The sequence below is a fragment of the Limanda limanda genome, chromosome 3 (genome assembly GCF_963576545.1).
Source record: "Limanda limanda chromosome 3, fLimLim1.1, whole genome shotgun sequence".
Taxonomy (NCBI): Eukaryota; Metazoa; Chordata; class Actinopteri; order Pleuronectiformes; family Pleuronectidae; genus Limanda; species Limanda limanda.
The window spans coordinates 11860984-11882096 of record NC_083638.1 but is presented as its reverse complement, the minus strand read 5'-3'; the positions used below and the strand labels follow the sequence as shown (position 1 = coordinate 11882096).

General features: G+C 40.8%; 1 protein-coding gene across 1 annotated transcript; it reads left to right on the top strand.

Annotated features, from left to right (window-relative positions):
• Positions 1 to 1073: 1073 nt before the first annotated feature.
• LOC132998679 (homeobox-containing protein 1-like) lies at positions 1074 to 20851 on the top strand. The gene is made up of 10 exons (XM_061068407.1): positions 1074 to 1249; positions 7650 to 8144; positions 9771 to 9856; positions 9984 to 10094; positions 11899 to 12055; positions 12159 to 12241; positions 13179 to 13274; positions 13690 to 13784; positions 14145 to 14228; positions 14923 to 20851. Exons 1-10 carry the CDS (start codon positions 1242 to 1244, stop codon positions 15223 to 15225), a joined length of 1518 nt encoding a protein of 505 aa, XP_060924390.1. The 5' UTR covers positions 1074 to 1241; the 3' UTR covers positions 15226 to 20851.
• The last annotated feature ends 262 nt before the right edge of the window (positions 20852 to 21113 follow it).

Below are 21113 nucleotides of genomic sequence, written 5' to 3'. Positions count from 1 at the left end.
AAGACATTCATTAACAAATAATTCAATAAAATAAGCAATTAAACATAACACAGCCCCTCACATCCCTGTATTAGTATCTAAGTTACAATTCAAACCATTCAAAGTAGCTCACAAAATGATTTCCCTTTCACAACAAAACAGAACTTAACTTCCTAGTATGTCTTAGAATGTCCTAGTATATCCTCAACACCTAGAAATAAACTTAAAAAAAAACAAAACAGGTTGGCTGCAGGCACTGGGAAATATTAATATCTATAAGTTTATTTCATCAGTAAACCAAACAAAACAATTGAAATGCAAACACAACGTATCGAATGAAAAGGAGCCGAGAGAAGAAGAATATGATATAATCTGCTACTCTTTCACAAGACATTGATTAACAAATAATTCAATAAAATAAGCAATTAAACATAACACAGCCCCTCACATCCCTGAATTAGTATCTAAGTTACAATTTAAACCAATCAAAGAAGCTCAAAAAAACATTTACCTGTCACAACAAAACAGAACTTAACTTCCTAGTATGTATTAGTATGTCTTAGTGTGTCCTAGTATGTCCTAGTAAAGCTTAACAGGTTAAGCAAATGGAAAGTTGCATATGTAATTGAATCCCTTCAATTATAATCCCACTAATTAAAGATTCTGTCATCAGACCCAATTTTGATAACATTTACATTCATATTCTTTAATCTCCTCTGCCATGTGTAGTAATATTCACTGGTGCCAATGTGTGATTTACACGACGTATCGAATGAAAAGGAGCAGAGAGAGGAATAGTATTCTATAATCTGCTACTCTTTCACAAGCCGCTCACATCCATGTATTAGTATCTAAGTTACAATTCAAACCATTCAAAGAAGCTAAAAAAATAATTTACCTGTCACAACAAAACAGAACTTAACTTCCTAGTATGTCCTAGTATGTCCTCAACTCTCTGGCTTCACTAGTCGTCCACAGCAGATCCACTCCACGCCCTGAGCTCAGGTGATCGGCAGCTCGGAGTGCGTGTAGTCTCTCACTCCAACTTCTGTGAACTGCGACTCCCGTGGTTCCTTGCGTCGCGGTGTCAACATGGCGCCTGTCTGCCGGACAAAAGGCGAATCTGTCTGACGGCGGATTGAAACCCAATTAGAAACAGAGGAGACATTTTGGGAAAAAGCCTGTCAGTGTGGGTGAGTCGTGGCGCCGCCAGGCAGCAGCTACATGTCGGAGTGAAGGCTTGCGGAGGCTCCGGCTCTGGAATGATCAGGTGGGTGAAGCTGAAACTACATCTGTGTTCACTCGGCTCTGCTGTTAGCTCCGGAGACGTTTCCCTCTAGACTCACTACTGAAAACTCCTCAGAAAAAGGCAAGCCAGTGCTGTCGCATCTCACTCGTCCGCTCGGCTCCTCTCCGCTTCGGCTGCTTCTGTCGGGCTCATCCGGTCACTAACATGTCCGGCTGTCATTCGGCTTTCACCTGGCTCACCGGGAACCGTTCGATCAGACACAATGTCAACTTTTCCCAGCTTGTCCACACTGTGATCCACCGTGTGGTTCCGTCGTGTTCGATCATGACGCTGGACTCCGGAGGAGGAAGCGGCGATACAATGAGCCAGTGTGTTGTGGGTTGATTGTGTTGGTTTGTGGCGTGCACGCCGAATTGAAGAGGAGTTCTTCATTGTCAGCAGAACGTCCTGAGATACCATCTGGCGTCCATGTCTGTTTGGCTGGAGGAAGGGCAACAGTAAAGACATTACTTTCTCAATGTAATTCAACGTGCAAGTAGATGAACTGTATATACAGATCTGAGTTGGGGGCTACCTTTTACTTTGGGGTCTACCACCATGTAGTCTGTGAGCACATGCACCAGCTGCTCGTTCATAGTTGGATTTCACTCTGCACTTATTAAAGTTGTTACTGTAATTATAACTTGTCCGAGTGCTCAGCTGCAACCAGGAGACAGTCGGTGCCACGTCTGGTTGGGATCTCAGGCAGGTCACCGGGTTCATTTATAAAAGTCCTGGTTATCTTTAACATGCTAGACTTGTGTCAGATGTATGGAAAGTGACATATCAGTCTGAGGAGTAAAACAGCTACTGGTTCAGAGTCTTATTCTGAAAGGGATCCTCTCCATGGAGAGGCCAGAGGTCAAGGGCTTCAGGATTGTGTGAAGGAAACACAAGGTCTAGAGTCAAACTGTTGAAGTATTGCACTGGTTGTGACTTCAGCTTTTGTGGTTTATATATTTTATTTCCACTTTCTTTATGTCCATAATGTCCATTTGCCAATGCTTTGTAATTTCCTCTCAAAGACTTCAGCATTGTGAGACACCACAATCTGATTATTACTAGTCCTTCCTCTGTACCAGAAACACAGTAATTACACATTACATACACACAACTCTGACAAAGTGTCAATTGTCATTTACCACAACCAGAACAACTGACATCCATTTAAAACTAGACCATGTGATACATGTTTTTAAAGTTTCCAGACTATTTCTGTCCATTTTAGTTGAGGCTGTCCCTCCTATAAAATAATAAGTAGAATGGTAGTCAGTAGAGCACATACCTCTGCTGAGGCCCAGCAGTCCTCTTATGAAATCACATTTACATTCACTACTTAGGCCACATTTTATTTAGATCTGCACCAAATTACACACACTGAGGGGGGGAAATAAAATTGTATGGGTTCTCTCTTGGCCCATACCACACCCTTCCAAGTTTCATGGTAATCCATCCAGTAGTTATTGTTTAATCCTACTAACTAACACACAGACTAACAAATGCAGAAGGGACACTTTACCTCCTTGGTGGAGGCAGTAACTTCAAGAGAAAACTTGGACCACTTCTTTTAAAGGTACAGTGAGAACCCTGTCTCGACCAGAGTAAGTGCAGCCTCCAGACAGTGACGATTGATTTGGTATAGCCAGGGTGAGAAACTTTGGTGATCATCAGCTCAGCTTCAGTGACTGGGTCCTGAGTCCAGACAGATGCGCACAAAGGGAATCTCAAAGTGGTCTGGTAGCTACTGTGGCAAACACTGTATAAAAGTATAAAAGTCGGTTTCCTGCCTTGATTTGGTTGTTTTGATGGCAAACACTCTTGTATTCCGGTCTTATGATACATAATTTGCCCATTTCTTTTTTCAGGACAGGAAGGGGAAAAGTCCAGTTTGCCTCCGAGTCACATGGTGTCATTGTGTCTTGTTACAATAGTTACACCTTTAAGAGGAAAGTTGGTTTCCTGCCAGTGTGGCTGGTAGAGACGGTAACCTTGCAGATAAATTAGGCCAAACATTGTTGCTTTTGCCCCGCGGCTGTACTGAGACGTCCCACCCTGCTCCTGTTGCAGTAGGATGTGCTCTATTTTCTACCGCACTCTACAGAAAGTATGCAAAAAAACAATCAAATCAGTGAGATACTGTATAAGTTAGCCCGTGTTAACCAATCTTCAAGTCAAGCGGTTCTCTTGCTGAGTTTTGTCACACATTGTTCAAGTTCAAGGCCTGGTGGACTATTTAAAGATGGTGACTTGTGTACAGCTGGTTGTCTCTGTTTGCAGCGGTCTACTGTAAACTCTAAAGGCTGGAAGTGGAGCTTATTTCTCCGTATTTATGAGAATTAAGTTAATTCTACTTAATATAAAAAAAGCCTGGAGCCATTAGTCACGAGTGTCATAGAATGTCTTCAGCATAGCATAGTTCAAATGAGATTTTCACTGGTATGAGTTTCAGTCCCATTTTCTCAGTGTTTTGTCGGTCACCCTCTGCTTGTCTTAATTTTAGTTTACAGCATCTGCAGCACTGCTGGTTTGTAAGTAATGGAATGAAAACATTTTAGAGCTGGCGTTAAGATGCCAGCCACTGACCAGTCGTTATTCTCAATCTCATTTACTTCACATTATGTATCTGATAACATCACCGGAAATGTAGCTGGTGCCTCCCATTGCTTTAAGTCACCTTTGAGATGTTGGAAGTTCAATTGATTGGACACGGTTTGGAAATGCACAATCTGTCTATACAGCGTTAGTAGTTGATGAAGAAATGTCTTCTGCACAGATGTCTGATGATGATAATGATACAGGCTGAAAAAGGGAACTATAGGCTCAGTTCTTATTTGAATATATGAGTTTATTATGATATGGATCAGTTGACAGAGAAGATTCTCGGTCTAACGTACATGCATAGATTCAAACCAGAAAGCTAAATGAGTACAGCAGATGCCTCACAGTATTATACTCTCTGGAAGGAAAAAAATATATTAGCCTGCGTCACCTCGGTCCCCCCACAGACTCAAGGTCTGCCTTATCTGGACATACAGACAGGCTGGCATCTTCCTTACACAGGCATTATAAGTCCTACAAAGGATCTCATATACTGTATTTGGGTTCAGGCCTTGTACAATTCACAATAACTTGTACAGATCATTTAGATGTACAAGAACCATGCAATACATTCCTCACAGGCTGTGGCAAGAACCAGGCAAGTTCTCTCAAACAGAAATCCAGAATGGCAACCTGGGCGTCTTGTCTCGACACAGTCTTGGCTTCATTAGACCAGCAAATCTTGTTTCTCACACACCGAGAGTCTTGTCGGTGCGTTGTTGAAAACACCAAGTAGATGTTAATTTCCTGCACTAAGGAGAGGCCTTCGTCTGAACACCCTGTCATGAAGCCCAGATCAATGTACTTCTACAGTGATGGTTACCCTTTTTGAAGTGTCTCCCATCTCTACCCAAAAGTCTCTCCGGAGCTCGGCCAGAGAGACTTTAGGGTTCCTGGTTACCTCTCTCACAAAAGCCCTTTCTCGCTGATCTCTCAGTTTGGCCTTTGCTTCCAAACTTCTTCCAGTAAAGAATCACAGAGGCCACTGTGGTTCTAGCCTAAACCTTCAATGCTGCAAAAATGTTTTTGTGGCCTTTCCCTGATCTGCGCCTCGACACAAAATCCTGTCTCTGAGCTCTGCAGGCAGCTCCTTTGACTGTGTTGTTGCTCTGATATACATTGTCAGTCATGAAACCTCAGTTGTGTGCTTTACTGAATCATGTCCAGTCAAATGAATTAACTATAGGTGGGCTCCAATCAAAGATCTCAGAGATGATCGAGAGAATCATAAGTAACCTGAGCTAATTCCCAAGTGTCTTTCATTCTTATGTCGATATGATAATCCAGCTTTTCTATTGTTTTCTCTTTTGTCAGTGAGGGTAATTGAGTGTATGTACATGTATGGCGTCTACAAGTTAAGACACAACTAAAGGCAAATCATTTTGATCAGTTAAATATAAATTGTTAACTAAAATAGTTTAGTGAATCGTTTTACCATGATTTTGTCGCCTTGTTATCGATAATGTTTATCATTCCAACTGTCTAATAGTCTACAGTATGACTCATCCTCTGCAGCAGAGACACAAAGTATGGCGCTTGGCTGCCTGAAATGTAAATTTTTCTTGGCATTTTTCCAGGCACACACATACACACACGCAGTAAACCTCACCCTCCCTCTCTATAAGTGTTGACATGTCTGCTGACTTTGATTCTTTGTCCTGTTTTTCTTCTTGGCACTAGAAAGAAAAGCACAGAGACAGATGTGCTACATCATTTGTCTGTTTATCTCCTTCTCCCTCCCTTCACTTCACTTCACTTCAGTGACTATGATTATGAACCTTTTTTAGAAATGACATTAAATAAAAAACTTCAGTTCAGTGACCATGATTATGAAATGACATTGAATTAGAGCACATTTAGGAAAAAATGTCATGTCGGAAAAAATGACAGTAAAACTAAAACCACATACAATTACAATTCAAAAACTGTGTCTGCAGCATCATGTCGGTAACATGATGTGATTACTGGGGTTAAAAACATCCACTGTAATAACATTCTTATTTAACCTAGAGGAATGCACTTCAGATCTGGATAGCAGCTGCTGCACTCTGTCTTCTCGTGTGTGTGTGTTGTAAATCTGCAGACAGGAAGCTAGCAGACGTGACTTTGCCTCATTTTGCTGTGTGATCGTCTCCTTGTCGGTGCTTTTTGGGGATGTAAAGCTTAACAGATTAAGCAAATGGAAAGTTGCATATGTAATTGAATCCCTTCAATTATAATCCCTCGAATTAAAGATTCTGTCATCAGACCCCATTTTGATAACATTTACATTCATATTCTTTAATCTCCTCTGCCATGTGTAGTAATATTCACTGGGGCCAATGTGTGATTTATATTGCACACAAGGAATTTCCTGAAAACAATGCATGCAGCAGACGTGACATGAAAGACGAAAGCCTGTGCATAACTGCATTTCACACAATGCGTAAAATTACTCCTGTCTTCTCCAGTCTCCTTCATTCAAATCAATGTGATGCTTCATGAATCCCTCCTCATATAGTTCCTGTCCTCTGTGGTATTTCCTTTTTCTGTATTCAAAGCTAATGCTCCCTCTGGACCTCTAATCTAATGTTATGTTTACATGCAGTGTTTTTCATCCATGTCTAGAAATATGCTGAATAAATCTTTATTTAATTCAAAAATTGGTCATTTTTAGATATTGCCTCCTACATTTATTTGACGTGTTCCTGCTTCTCTTATAGCAGAGATTCTTTGCCTGGCATCAATCATTGGCCCCTTACTCAGCCAGGATGACCACAAATAAACCCCATGACCTCTGCAGGTTGACCTGCACCCAATCCTCATACCATAACACTCCATTTCGGACAGTAAACAAATGCATAAGAAACTGTTGGTCCCCACAAACCTTTTCAACCTGACAAAAGAGAGAGGATTACCCTGATGATTAGTCAAATGATTCAAGCAATAATTCCCAATAACTGATGCCCAACTCCTTTAAACTACATTCTGCCTCTTTCCCTGCCCTGTGGGGGTTCACCAAATGTATATCTCAGACAGATGTCCTTAAACCACTGAACTGAAAACCTACTCATTTATTTAGATGTCTGAAGCAAAGTTAGAATAATGTTTTAAACTTTCCCTTTGTTTCATATTTTTTTCTTCATGAAAGCGAAATTTTAAATTTAAAGATTGGAGATATTCATCTAATATACAACTAGGCCTACACATTTACCTCATATACTACAGCTGGCCCAGTCTTTTTGTGTTTTGTTTTCTTTGGCATATAACTGCATGCATTTCATTATGTTAGCAACAGTTAAATACACTGTTGTCAAATTAACTTCTAATGTTTTGTGTTAACCAGTTATATCCTACATTTGACACTTTATCCCTTTATCTCCCTCTTCTTCTTGTGTCTTTTCTTTTGCTCAGGTTTAAGTGTCTCACCGGTTACCTTTTATCTATAATTACTGTATCATCTGCATGTTTAGGCAATATTTTATTTCCCCTCTTAGCCAAATCACCAGCCAGCTGATCTGAAGAATAAATGATCTTTTTTTGTTTGTTTTTTAAAATCTATATCTTCATTACAATTTTGTTAAAACATTTTTGGGAGACTTGAAGATTAATAGATTTGGAGATCTTGAGTGTTTATGACTGTGTCAAGCATAGAAATGAATGGATGTGCTCAGACACCAACCTGTTTTGCTCTGATAGGAGTTTGTGCTCTTCACCACAACGTGTGGGGTCTTACTGCGAAGTGTTGAAAAGTGAGACAGTCAATCTTCTTTGGTATTAATGTTGCTGTTGTGATGTCCTTCAGGATGTTCCAGCAGGGTGAAGAGCCTCGTTTCACCATCGAGCAGATCGACCTCCTCCAGAGGCTAAGGAGAACGGGGATCACCCAGGCGGAGGTCCTCCATGCCCTGGAAACCCTGGACCACCTGGACCGGAAACATGGACATAAGTTGAGCCACAAACCTTCCTACATGCCTCCCTCGTCTTCTTCCAGTACCGTCCCCGCCTCCTCATCCATGACTTCCGCTGCCACTCAGACGAGCTTCCCTGACAACCAACTTTCCATGTCACCCAACAATAACTTCGACACCACCTCCCTGCCTCTGCCGATTCCAGTAGCCTCACCTGTCGTTATGGCAGCGGTGGCTCAGAACGGCCTGGTTGCCGTCAGCAATGGGAGGCTGTCACCGCCGCGGTTTCCTCTCGGCGTGGTTGGCGGCAGTGTGACTGTACCAGGCTACGGGTTTGAGGCCAGTGAAGAAGACATAGATGTTGATGAAAAGGTGGAGGACTTGATGAGGTAAGAGCAGATCAGACTTGTCTTAACTTGGACTGTTCTTAGGCCAGGACTGACTAAACCAATATGAACCAGGTCAACCTGCTGGGGACAATTTTGTCCATGGGCGACTTCTCATCAACCTCAAGGGGGCAGCAGTGAGCCCATTAGAAATCAAACAAATCTAAGCCACCAAAGATGATGGTTATAAGTTGTTTTCTAACATAATGCTGGTTTAACAAGAGACGAGGCTTCAATTATCAGGACTAACTTTGTTGTTTGGCAACTGTATTTCTTCTTTAATTGGTCTCTTGTAATAAAGCAGCGCATCCTCTTCCTTGAGCTTTACAAACTGATGTTTCCTCCCCCCAGTGGAGAAGTCAGCTCCACACATGGCTAAACAAGGGATAGACCAGCATTCCACTGGTCAAATATAATGACAAAGTAATGGACATTATAGAGGAACGCTTTACCTCAGTGTACAATCCAGCACTGATGGGGTAGAAACCCAGCTAAGCAGTTTGTTTTATACGGTAGAGATACTTGCTGCAGTCTGCATTGAGCCATTATTTGTCAAGTCAGTAGCTGCTAAAATTTGATGCTTGTTTATATGCGGTGATACGGTACAAGTGCTCGTAGCTCCCAAAAAGAATGGAGTTTGTGTTTATCCTTTTTTCCCCTGAATAAGGTAGAAGTGAAAGTTTGTGTTCCTCGTTTTCTTCCTGAAAGGAAGAACTCAAACATTCTACATAACTGTTTTTGTATTCTAAAAGCACCTGTACATAGCACCTTATGTTGTGATGTCACTTTTGATTTTTGTGTTTTCTGTTTATGTGTTTGTGCCACCGTGGTTTTATTTCAGATTTCTATTATCCGTAAAATAATGACTGTTTTACCCTACAAAATCAAAACATGGACACAACAGCTGAGAGAAAGCTTCAGTGTTAACAGCTGAAGCTTCTTAGTTACTGGTGAGATGTCAGTTGTAAACAAAGCGATAGGGGCAACAAAAAGACCATAAACACAAACTAGTTTACACTAGTTGGCATACTACCAAGAACCTTGTTGCTGACTGTATAAAAAAAGGAGTCTGAACTTAGCGCACAGCAATAACTGGACAACCACGACTAATCAGTGTGGAGAACTATGATTATTCCAATAATGAAATGTATGTGGTGTTTGAACCACATTAAAAGGTATAGGTCCTGACACAAGAGAGCAGGTGTTAATACAAAAATCTTGACAAGGCTGCTTATAGCTCACACTGAATGTGAATATGATACGAGTATTACTGTCTACAATCACAGAGACTGTACACACACACACACACGTACACACACACACCAACCCTCCAGTGCCTCTCATTTGTAGTCTGCAGCCAGACAGCAGCAATCATTGTTATTGATCTGAATGTGTGTGAAGATGAAATCAAAGCAGAAGAGCAGAGAATATTCCAACAGAATCAGGTTTAAATTCCTGCACATGTTCCGCTGCAACAGATACTGTCGTCCACACACTGTGACTCACAGTTACAGCGGGTTAGAGCAAAGTGACTGTTGTGTTGTGCATTGTGTGTCTGTAATGTCTGACCGTTGGGAATGTTGCCATTTATTACACTCTGTGTGAACACTATACTCTCTGTGCTTGTAGAAGGGACAGCTCTTTGATCAAAGAGGAGATTAAGTCCTTTCTGGCGAACAGGCGGATTTCCCAGGCCGTGGTCGCTCAGGTAACGGGTGAGTATCAGCTTCATCTGTACTTTGACAACCAGGCCCATTAAATCACTACCAGAGCCGCATGGTGTATCAGCAAGCATCCTGCCAACTGAGGATTCCGATCTGACGCCGCTCCGCTTCCTCCCAGGGATCAGTCAGAGTCGGATCTCCCATTGGCTCCTGCAGCAGGGATCTGACCTCAGCGAGCAGAAGAAACGAGGCTTCTTCCGCTGGTACCAGCTGGAGAAGACTAACCCGGGTAACACCACTGCCCATCTCCCACATAACCTTGCCCCTTCTCCCACTTGTGAACACTGCTGCCTTCGGTTACAGTTTCTTAACCCTGACTGAGCACAAAGTCTTTCCCTAGAAGCTGCTTTCAGACTAGCACTAAAATATGATTTTCCAGAGGGGCTGTATGTGAGAACGCAAATGTCTGGGTCTGTTGCTCCAAACAGTCTGTGGAGTTTTTACTACCAGTGTCCTAGCTAAAACTCTGGAGAATTTGCTAGTGACTCCATGTGAGAATACAGCAGCAACGTGTCATGTTTCTAGTATGAGACAGAAGAAAACTGAAGAGGTGCCATACGTGTAGAGGACTCAGACATAGATTTCAACTGGGAAAGATGAGATTCGAGAGCTTTTGGTGATAAGGGCCAACCGCAGCAGAATTTAAACATTATGTTCTGCCTCTAGTAAGATCTACCCCTATGCCCCCCCTCGCCTGAATGTCCCAGAGATTTGCCAGTGTCCTGCTGCATTCCTCATATGTGAAAGCCAAAGTCCAGATAATGTATGGACATTGTCTGGACTTCATGTCTGAAAACGGCTGTATTGAGAGAAAAGGATGGTTAATCTGTAAAAGCACAGTTTATTTTGGACAATTAATGTCCTCTGCATATTGTCAGTGTGTCCTTGGGTAGGACCCTGGACACCCTGTTCTGTCAGCTGGATTTCATCAGCGCAGAAAATAAATTTTGTCCCTCAGCTCACTGGTTTTCAAAGCTATGACTGCAATTAGAAGATAAAGAGGGAGAGAGAGAGAGAGATATTCTTTAGCTTTAATTGAGAGGATACAAGACATGAAGACACAATGAACGTCACAACAGTATTAGATAATTCAAGGAAAATAAAATGTAAATAAATACCAGTTAAATGTGAAATGAAATAAGTCTGAAGGATAAGATCAATGAATAATGTAATGTATAGACGTTGAGATGGCAACAAATGAAGTTAAAACAGTACATACACATACAGTCGCAGATGTAATGTTTTATTAAAAGAAGCAAAAGCAGTGGCATATGTTTGCGTTTTTTATGATCATCTTGAGATTTTACTCCTCAGAAAAAGAAAGCTGTTTGGCTGTCATTGAACAATGAATACACTGTGTCAAGCTGAGTGGAATGTAAAGTATGAAAAGAGAGAACAGTCTTACTGAAGTGAGTCTGTGTCTTCGCCTGGAAAATTAAGACTGGAGTGATGCTTTAATAATAACCCCTTCTGTACATCAGGATGTGACGGGTCACTCTTTACAATGTGATGCTGACATTAAAGTCTAAGTTATATATAACTTTGCAATATACAACGATTTCTTTTCATGATTATAAATTAGATGTACAGTATTTTTAGGTGGAGGAACTGAATGTATACGTTTATATAAACTAGCTGCAGGGATTTTAAAGTAACTGTGAACCTACCCTCAGAAGCAACTCGGAAAAAGACACATCATCACTCCACATTAGTTTACTTGCTTACTTTCACTCAACTCATGGTTCCCATAGACATTCAGGAAAGTTAGGCTTATATTGCTGTTTGACAGAAATTTTTTTTTTTTCCAAAGATATTTATTAGTGACTGACTATAGAAACGTTAAAACAGTGAAATTCCCAAAACGACTTTTTCTCTTCAACCAAATCACACATATTCAGGCTTTTCTACACGATCTTCTAGCGTACTGTTTCTTCAGCTCTTTTTTCTTCACAGATCATCCCACTTTAAAGACCTCGGTTCTGAAAGTGACTATGTATTTTATTTTTAATTGAGTAATGTATTTGTGATTTAAGGTGCCACTCTGGCCATGCGAGCTGCCCCACTGGCTCTGGAGGACATGATGGAGTGGCAACAAGCTCCGCCCCCATTTGGCGCTGCCCCCGGTGGCTTCCGTCTTCGGCGAGGGAGCAGATTCACCTGGAGGAAGGAGTGTCTGGCTGTCATGGAGAGGTGAGGAGGAGGAGTGGTGAGGAAGGGTGGATGGACAGGAGTGTCATGGTAAATTGTTTGATTGGCATCGTAATTATATTGTTGAATTGTGTGTGTTTCCCAGCTACTTCAGTGATAACCAGTACCCTGATGAAGCCAAGAGAGAGGATATCGCCACTGCCTGCAACGCCGTCATTCATAAACCAGGTAGATGATAATCTAAGTAAACTTTGACTTGGTCAGTCTGAACTTTTATTGACTCACAAATGCAAAGTAAGCAGTTACATTTGTTTAATGAGTGAGAGGACAAGGTCTCATTGTGTTGCTCATCTGTGATAACAAGTCAAACAGGGTTCGCAGGGTTCAAATGCAACTTCATGCATATTTGTTCAAATTAGCTACTTATGAATTATATATTTGACTGAAGACATGTCCCTAACATCCGATAGTGCTCACTAACATCTGATGACATCCACTGGTGGTAGGCATTAATTAGTGCAGTAGAACATACAAGGAATATTCTCCATCTTGTCCCATATTCTAAAATTAACGTTTAGTTTAAAAAGGCAGAGAGGTAATGATGTGTGATCTACTGAGCATCAACATGGCTTTAAAAGTGCTGCTATACAATCCAGTAGCCAATCAGATTTACCTTTAGCCTCAGGATGCCCTCAAGTTCGGCCTGTAAAGTTGATTACAAGGCCAAAACACTTGATAACGCTAATGTGCACAGTTATGTCCTTAACACCTGCTGGCAGCCGCTAACACAGGCTAACATCTACTGGTAGATGGTAACTTAAATTGTGCAGATGACCTTCAAACGTACAATGGGAATTCAACATCTTGTCCTATATTCTAAACGATTAAGTGGAAATATATGATAATGAAGGGAAGGGGAACACAGGAAAAACGTGTGGTTTTCTCTCTTCCCTGCCCAGTACTGAGACTGATCAGAAAGTCTGGTCACGATTTTAAAAGTCAACATATCAAGACTGTAAAATGTCATCCAGTTACTTTAGACTTCTTTCCATTGTCATGGAGAGTACATCTGTCTTAACACATTTGGAGAATTGATTCTGTTCTGTTTGTTTTTTAACGACTTTATTTTATTTAAGCCATGTGTGTGTTTGTGTGTGTGTCACAGGAAAGAAGCTGACTGATCTGGAGAGGGTCACATCTCTGAAGGTCTACAACTGGTTTGCCAACAGACGCAAAGACATCAAGAGGCGCGCCAACATTGGTAATGTCTACCTGTGTTTGTGTGTGGTGTCTGTAGTTATAATCAGTGGGACTGTAGAACTCAGCATGACAAAGGTACAAACTTAATGCATGTTATCTTTCATGCTGTGCAGAGATTTATTTATTAGTCTCTAAATAAATCAATAAACGCACATGAAGGAGCCTTTTCACTTTAACTCACATCTTTGTTAACCAACTTGTTGACTGTAGACCCACACCTTCTCTACACAAAACAACACAACACAGTTGGAGAATCTCACACACACCCGGGTATCAGTGACAAACGCATATTTGCATCTTTACCAGCAGGTGCATCAGCAAGATGACATTCTGCTGTAGAGGAGCAGCTTCTGAATGCATCCGAGTGTGTTGTTGATGCAGGTCGATATGCTATGATCAGGTTTGTGTTTTTGAAGAAGCAGCCATCTTGGAGAGTCACGGCATCGAGGTTCAGAGTCCTGGAGGTCAGTCCAACAGCGACGAGGTGGATGGCAACGACTTCCCTGACCAGGTAAAGTACATGTAGATTGATTTACACCCAACAGCTTAGATGAGTCACTTTTTGTTTTTACCAAAGTTATAAAATGTATCAAATTGAACACGTATCATAACGCCACCTAAACTATTTTCAACAGTACATGAAACTTTCTAAAATCTACTTTAGTTTTTTTAAAATTTACAATGTTTGCCTGTTTTAAATATACATTAAGTAATTTCCCCCGATCTTTCCAGAGACTTGGTATGGTCAGTAGTAAAAACAGCATCACTACCATTATGGATATGTAGTTATAAAGTCACAGCATTGTGATACTGTTTATCTGCCAGTATGAGGATGTGGTTATTGTATAGCCTGCTTGCTGCTCTGTTACAGGGATGTGAGGTTTCTTTATTTGACAAGAGAGCTTCAGCCAGGCAGTTTGGGTTCAGCAGAGCCGACCTCTCATCTCCAACACAGGTACAGTTCGACTGAGTTTCCGTCTCAGATTGAGGCTACATCCATGCTACCACGTTTTTGTTTTAAAACGCATCAACTCTGCTATGGATACGCCTGATGTTCACACTACTCCAGAGTTTTAGAGCCACTAACAAGGAGGAGTTTTAAAACCGCAGGGCTGTCCACACGTCTGGACAGGCAGAAACAGAGATGCTTGGAAACGACAGTCACAACGTTGCTTTAGCTAATTCATCAGGCTTCCATCATATGACCCCCTTCTGAGAGAAAACCACCAGCATTCTCCTCAGCTATCAGTAGAGAACACAACATGGACAATCAATACAAATAGTTGCTGACCCTGTTTTTTTTGACAAGCAGATGTTGTGCTGTAAAATTCTGCATTTTACAATGGTAGAACTGCTTACATGCGTAGGTAGGTATATAGCACATGCACGTCTTCCTGTTTACACTGACATGTGCATACCGAGTGTATGTGAGAGGTCATGTGATATGCATTTTCAGGCGTGTTAGTATGGACCGGCATTAAACTTGATATTTAGCCAAAATGCTTGTGTGGAGAGATCGTTTTAATTTTCAAGTCGTACGGATGTAGCCTTAGAGAGGAGGGTTTATTTAAAGGAAAGAGTGTTGATTCAAATTAAATAACAAACATAGATTGAGCCAAAAGTCATTCTCTCCTCTTCTCCCTGCTCAGGTTCCCACACTGCTCCCCAGCTGGTTCTCCGCTCTGAGTAGAGCAGGCTTGTCCGGACAGAGGGGCACGTCTCTGATTGGCCGCTCCCTAGTGACCGGGACGGGTCCGCAGGCAGAAGGATCCAGATTGACAGGCGTGTCCTGGTCTCCGCCGTCCCCTTCTCTCCAGGACGAACCCAGCATCCACAGCGTGCTGTCCGAGCCCCAGGACCCCATCGGGCTGGAGAAGGCTGCCAATCTGGTGGAAGGGGCGGGCTGCAGCGTGGGGAATGATATCAAGACGGAAATGCTTGAGGATGACTGAAGAGGGTGGTTGATACTGGAGTTGTCAGAAAACAGGTGTGTTAATATGCAAGCGGATTTTATAGGAATGTAATAAGTGGAAAAAAATGACCAAAAGTCGTGTAAACGCCAACCCTGAGATACCTCCCAACCCTACCTCCAACCATCAACCTGCTCTGCTATGCTTCTATAGGCATTACTAGTGTATTATAACAATGACAATAATAATAACGATTAACTTCTATCTGTCAAAGTCCTCGTCAGATGACTGTGAATATTTCAAATGCCTTCATAACAAGAAAATCAAACAAAGAAATTGAAAAACATGACAAATCACTCAATTATGAGGCCGAAAATCCAGAGTATCCTCAAAAGTAACGTGTGTTGTTTCACGCATTATTCTTTGTTATTAAGGCATTTTTAATCCTCCATAGAAGAGACTGACTTAGTAACAGGACTTGATGTTTTGTGCAGATTTCCTTGATAAACTGCGTTTTTACAGACACTGTATTCATCACGGGATTCAAAAGATTTCAGGGTCTTGCACTGTGATCACAACACAACTGAACAGCCTCAAAAAACGAAATACATGATTTGACAGTTAAGTTCATTTTAACTGCTTGTTTTAAAATCAGAGTTATGTAAATCATGTCATCACAGTTGATTACATTTCACATTCGCTGTTGATTCCTTCCAGTGAAGAGAACAGCAGAATAAGCTTAGTTTTTTTCAAGGTCAAGGTCACGTTACAGCTCCAGATGACTTAAAATGACCAGTTCCTCTGTCCCCCACCCTGATGAAATAAGCTCAACATATGGAAGCAAAGAATGGGTACAATCATTTGAATTTGAACACATTTACTCCAATGTTTTTATGGTCACAAACTCTGATATAACTCCAGCTGTCCAGGTTTTCAGTCACTTGTCTGAGCGTCTCATCCTTGGACGACAAACCTCATGTAACACAACCTCATTTCCTTGTCTTCGCTGCTTGAATTTAAATTTCTGTTTTGAAATGTATGTGTAAAAAAAATCAAAAGGTGCTTTTTGGTGCTAAAGTGACTGATTTTGATACAAAGAAAGAAAGTAACCCAAAGCACTCTATGGAAAATGAACAAGCCTTTATTAGTGTGGCTAATGCAGGACAAAGATAGAAATAACCCGACATGAAATCTTTGCCATGCATTAGTAAAGGCTTTTTTTATTTATTCACACCAAGTGTGGAAGTGAAAATGGGCAACTGGAATTTTCCACTTTATGAAATAATGAGTGATCTTTTTTTAGAATTTTCAGAATTCTTTTCAGGTTTCTCCAATTTACATGGTAGAAAATAATATTTTCTATTACATTTCACAAATCAAAATGAGCTACTGAAATTTAAAAAAAGGAATTCAAGCCCCATGAGCAGCACCGTACTTCACTGCTCTAAATCAGGCGGTAAAGCTGAATGACACTCAGCATACCTAATTTTAAAGAAAGTGGAGAAAAAAAATCCTGATCCTAACAAAGTTTAGTAGTTGCTTCTTCCCCGACCCATAACACATCCTTCCACTAAGTTGTGTAGTAATCTGTTCAGTAGTTTTTGTGTTATCTTACTTACAAACAAACAAACAAACCAATGCCTGAGGTGGAAACATAACCTCCTCGGCAGAGAATTCAAATTGTTATCGCCTCTTTGCTTCCATATCAATATCAAATGATTAAGAAAGAAAAAGTGACTCAACACAAATGTCACATGTCGCCAAATACAGATTTGTGTAAAAACTAGAAATGTGAGCGTCCAGACGACCAAGTGTTTTCTATTCATTTGTGCCCTGTTCCGTGTCGGATGCTCAGGCAGAATGAATGATCACTGTGAGATCATCTATAATCAATAGAATCAGCTGGGAGGGTTCAACAGTTTAATCAAACTGTTTCGATATTACAGATTCAAGTGTAAAGTGAATACATGAATATAAAAGAGGCGTATGTACGCATACGTACACACATACGTATATACAGTATATATATGATATAAACTGTGAGGGTGTGTGTATGTGTGCCCGGATCCATTTCTATTTACAGTATATAAACATATTAGCTTCAAAGGAGAGAAACTATCAATATGAGTCTTTGTTGTTGGCAAAAGGTGAGTGAAGCTTTAGCCAAAGTATTAAGTTGAAAGTTTCTGTATTTCCTGAGTGTATGATCGTCCTGGATGGAACTATGTATTAGAGATATGCTAATCAATGATGCATCAGATGTGTCACATTATCGCAAAGCTAAATGCATCGTGTTCCTCTGTAGGTATATCTGTGTTCGTGCCCGATATGCCATGTGTTCTAAACACACATGTTCACGTTTCAACTCAGTTTTCATTTCAAATGACACTTTATTGGATAAATGTCATGGTGCTTAAGAGTCGCTGCTCGTCCAACACTTCATGGTCAGTGTCAGTGACCGAACCCAGAGCCCGAAGGTAAAAAAAAGATTAGGGAAACTGAGGTTGTTCCTGAGAAAGCTCAGAGTTAGATTCTTTACAGACAACCACAACGAGAAGGCGTCTTTATCTGAAATATATAAATGTTTGATCACACGAGTCACATCTAGAAATATTTATCCCAGTACAGCCGCTGTAGAAGTCCCATCTGTTCTCTGCTTTACAATAAAATCCTCATGGGTCCTTGATCAGGGGTTAGCCCTTTAGACCAGAGTCTAACTACTGGTTGGATGAGAAAATACTAAATAACTAGCAGGAGACATGATTATCTCATCATTATTCATCCCACTTTTGTGTCCATGATATTCATCTCATCCAAAACACTTTTGTTTGGGTAAGATTGCACATGTGTTTGCCGTTGAGGTGACAGTGCGAACCACTGCCCCCCTGTGTCCCCCAGCAAGCATTGTTATTATTTCTATAATCATACAATCTCCCCTATAATCCACTAACATCTGGTTTCTGCAGTGTGAATGGATACAATCAGCATTCACTTCCTGGTCAAATGACTCTGCAGTTTAATCGGTTCTGACTCCAATCGGTAGTTATGGAGACACTTGGGTGAACCTGCTAATTTGGTAATTTGGCAACACAGCAAGTGAGAGAGCGCCTCAGTTGTTGGTGCCCTCCTTACTTCGAAAATGACATGGAAAAAAAACCCTCCTCTCAATGGGAAAGAAGTCATTCACCTTTTTTAACGGGTTTACCTGTTTTCTAACAAAACTATTTATACCTGCTAATGTTGGTGTAAAAGAGATTGAGGGTGTAGTGAGCCAGAAGCAAAACAATGAGCTAAAACAGGCTGAAAGACTACAGAGTGGGATGGTCCCAGTATTCCACACGCTGGTTCCTGTTTCTATATCAATTAGTGTAGCTTGGCTCCCTGATGAGGTTTTTAATTAAAAGATTTTAATGATGCTGATTATTAGTCAACTTCAGCAGCTGATCTTTGATAATTGATTGTGTTGTTATCAGTGTATACAGCTACTTCTGTTTTATTGTGTGACCCAGGTGTTGCTGTGGGGCAGCTGGTAGAAAGAGCTGTCTCTCTTTAGTACGTCAGCTGGGATCCAGCTCCATGGAACCATGTCCCTGACGTGACATTAGTTATTCAGCACATGAGATGTACTGGATGATTTTAAGTTAAAGTGCCTTATTTTTTACAGTGTACAGGATCAGTGCAGGCCGGAGGTCTCCTACAGCGGCTGTAAACACATTATAATGCTAAGCTAGGCTACATACGAACAGTGAAGTGGCTTCATCGTTGTTGATCACCAGGTGCTTTACAGGCTCAGCTACTAGTTCAGAGTTAAACACTCGACACATATACCTCACTAACAATCAAACTACCCCCCTAAGCTACAGTATAAGCTACACCTCCTCCTCCTCCGCAGCTGCTGTAATGTGAATCAACGCCCGGGCCGCTGGGAATTAAAAAAGCTGTAAAGACAGCACACGCTGGTTAATAACAAACTTCAGTGTCCTTTTTAAAGGGAAATTCCCTCAAACTCGAGCCAATAAATATTCATTTGGAAAATAAAGGGAAGTTCCACTCCGAAAAAAAACATATATTTGTTCATCAGCTCAGAGTCCATGGAATAAATGTATAATAGTTTATTTTACTCCTCATCCTGGTGGAGTCCCAACACGTAGTTAGTGTTGGCTTCAGACCGAGCGTCTGAGAAAGTGTTAAACTTAGTGGTGGAATGTCTCTTTAGTTGTGCGGCAGCAGAGCTGTCCTGGTGTCTTTGCTTTAAGCAGTTAGACTCTGAGGCATCACTTATGTAGCTATGTCATCAATATATGATTATTTACACCAAAAATATCGTACCAACCCCTCCCAGGGTTGGAAATGTTTTTTTTTCTTCTTTTGAATCTGCCAAGCAGAAGCCTTTCTGAAGTGAATCTGTGGATTTATTTGAGACAAAGTGCTGTTCTGAGATTATTTCAGCATTTGAAATGCTTTAAGTTGCTGCCTTCATGTTCTTATCGTGAAGTTGTACTTTAGAGCTCTGATGCAGAAAATTGAAAGATTGTCAATATCCTTGTTTTTGTGTCATTACAGAGCCAAGAAATCTGAAAGCAAAAATTCAACAAATTAAAAACAAAAGATTTGACACGCATGCGTAATGAGGAACCACAAACTAAATGAAACTGTAAATGAAAACCTGAGACAAGCTGCTGTCTTTTTTTTTTTTTTGTTGAAAAGTTGTTGCTCTCAGATTTTCTTCCTGCCTTGTTTGTTGCACATGTTCTGTAGGTGGGTTTAATCCACCTGCGTTAATGTACATTTCAACATAAAAAAAAATCTCAATCTATAAAATTGAAAATGTCTTTTCATATAATAAAAAAGTTATATCATATTATATTTCCCTTAAAAACTCAAAGCATTTTGCTCTTCATGCTCCAGTCCGCAGTGTGTCAGACTTTGTCTCTGACAACAGCGCGTTTTCTTCTTCTCTCGTTTAAATGCAGTTCTATCTTCAGCCTTCATTCCTTTGTTGCCTTTCTGTTTTGTTTTGAAACGGCGAGCATCCTTCAGTGCTGAATCAGATCAGGTCCTGGAACATGTGTATGTGTGTCCAGGCATTCACTGTTTTCTCGATCACATTCATAATTACACATTGTCGTCTCTTTCTCAATAAACACAGCAGAGTAAATATGTACAGGATCTGAGATGTCCTCACTGGCTCCCAGTAAAGCAGACTGGGCTGTAGAGGCTCCATCTGATCTGAGATCTGCTGCCTGAACTTTTATTTAACTGGGAAAAAGACAGTTATTGTGAAGGCATCCAGCTAAAAATGTTCCGTCTTAATGTTCATTTAATCAGCCAATGACTGGAAATGCGACTATACACATTTGATCTGCTATTTCATTCTGGAAATAAACTCTTGAATAATTCTGTGTAATAAGAAAAGTATCGAACCCTCAGCAGGATGTTTGTTGTAGCAGTTTGAATCTGTTTTTTCTTTTGAATCCCCTCTCGTTCTCTTCTATTTCAAGATTTAGTGCCTTTTTTGGACGGTAGACTGTTCTGTAATCGCTATGTAGAAGATCTACATATGCCTTTTGTTACTTTTTCATCTGTTGGATAAACCTTATTTGTTATTTTTAAGGTGTGTTTTTATTGATATTATATTTACAAGGGAATAAAAACTGATCAGTCCACACAGTGTGTCTTGGTTTGTCCTGCTCATTTTTATATCAGCTGCTCATGGAAATGAAGTCTGTCCCAGCAGGTCTCGTAGAATATGTAAAGGATCAGCTGGAGCTATGCAAAGACGTTCATTCAACGCTCCTTTCACTACATGTAAAACAGTAAGGCAAAGTTGAAATCATTGAAAACCAGGAAGTGCAGCTTGAAGAAGCCAGAGCTTCTTTCATAAATGGTTTGAGGTTTCACTTTCAGCTGCTTCCCATATGTCCATCTGA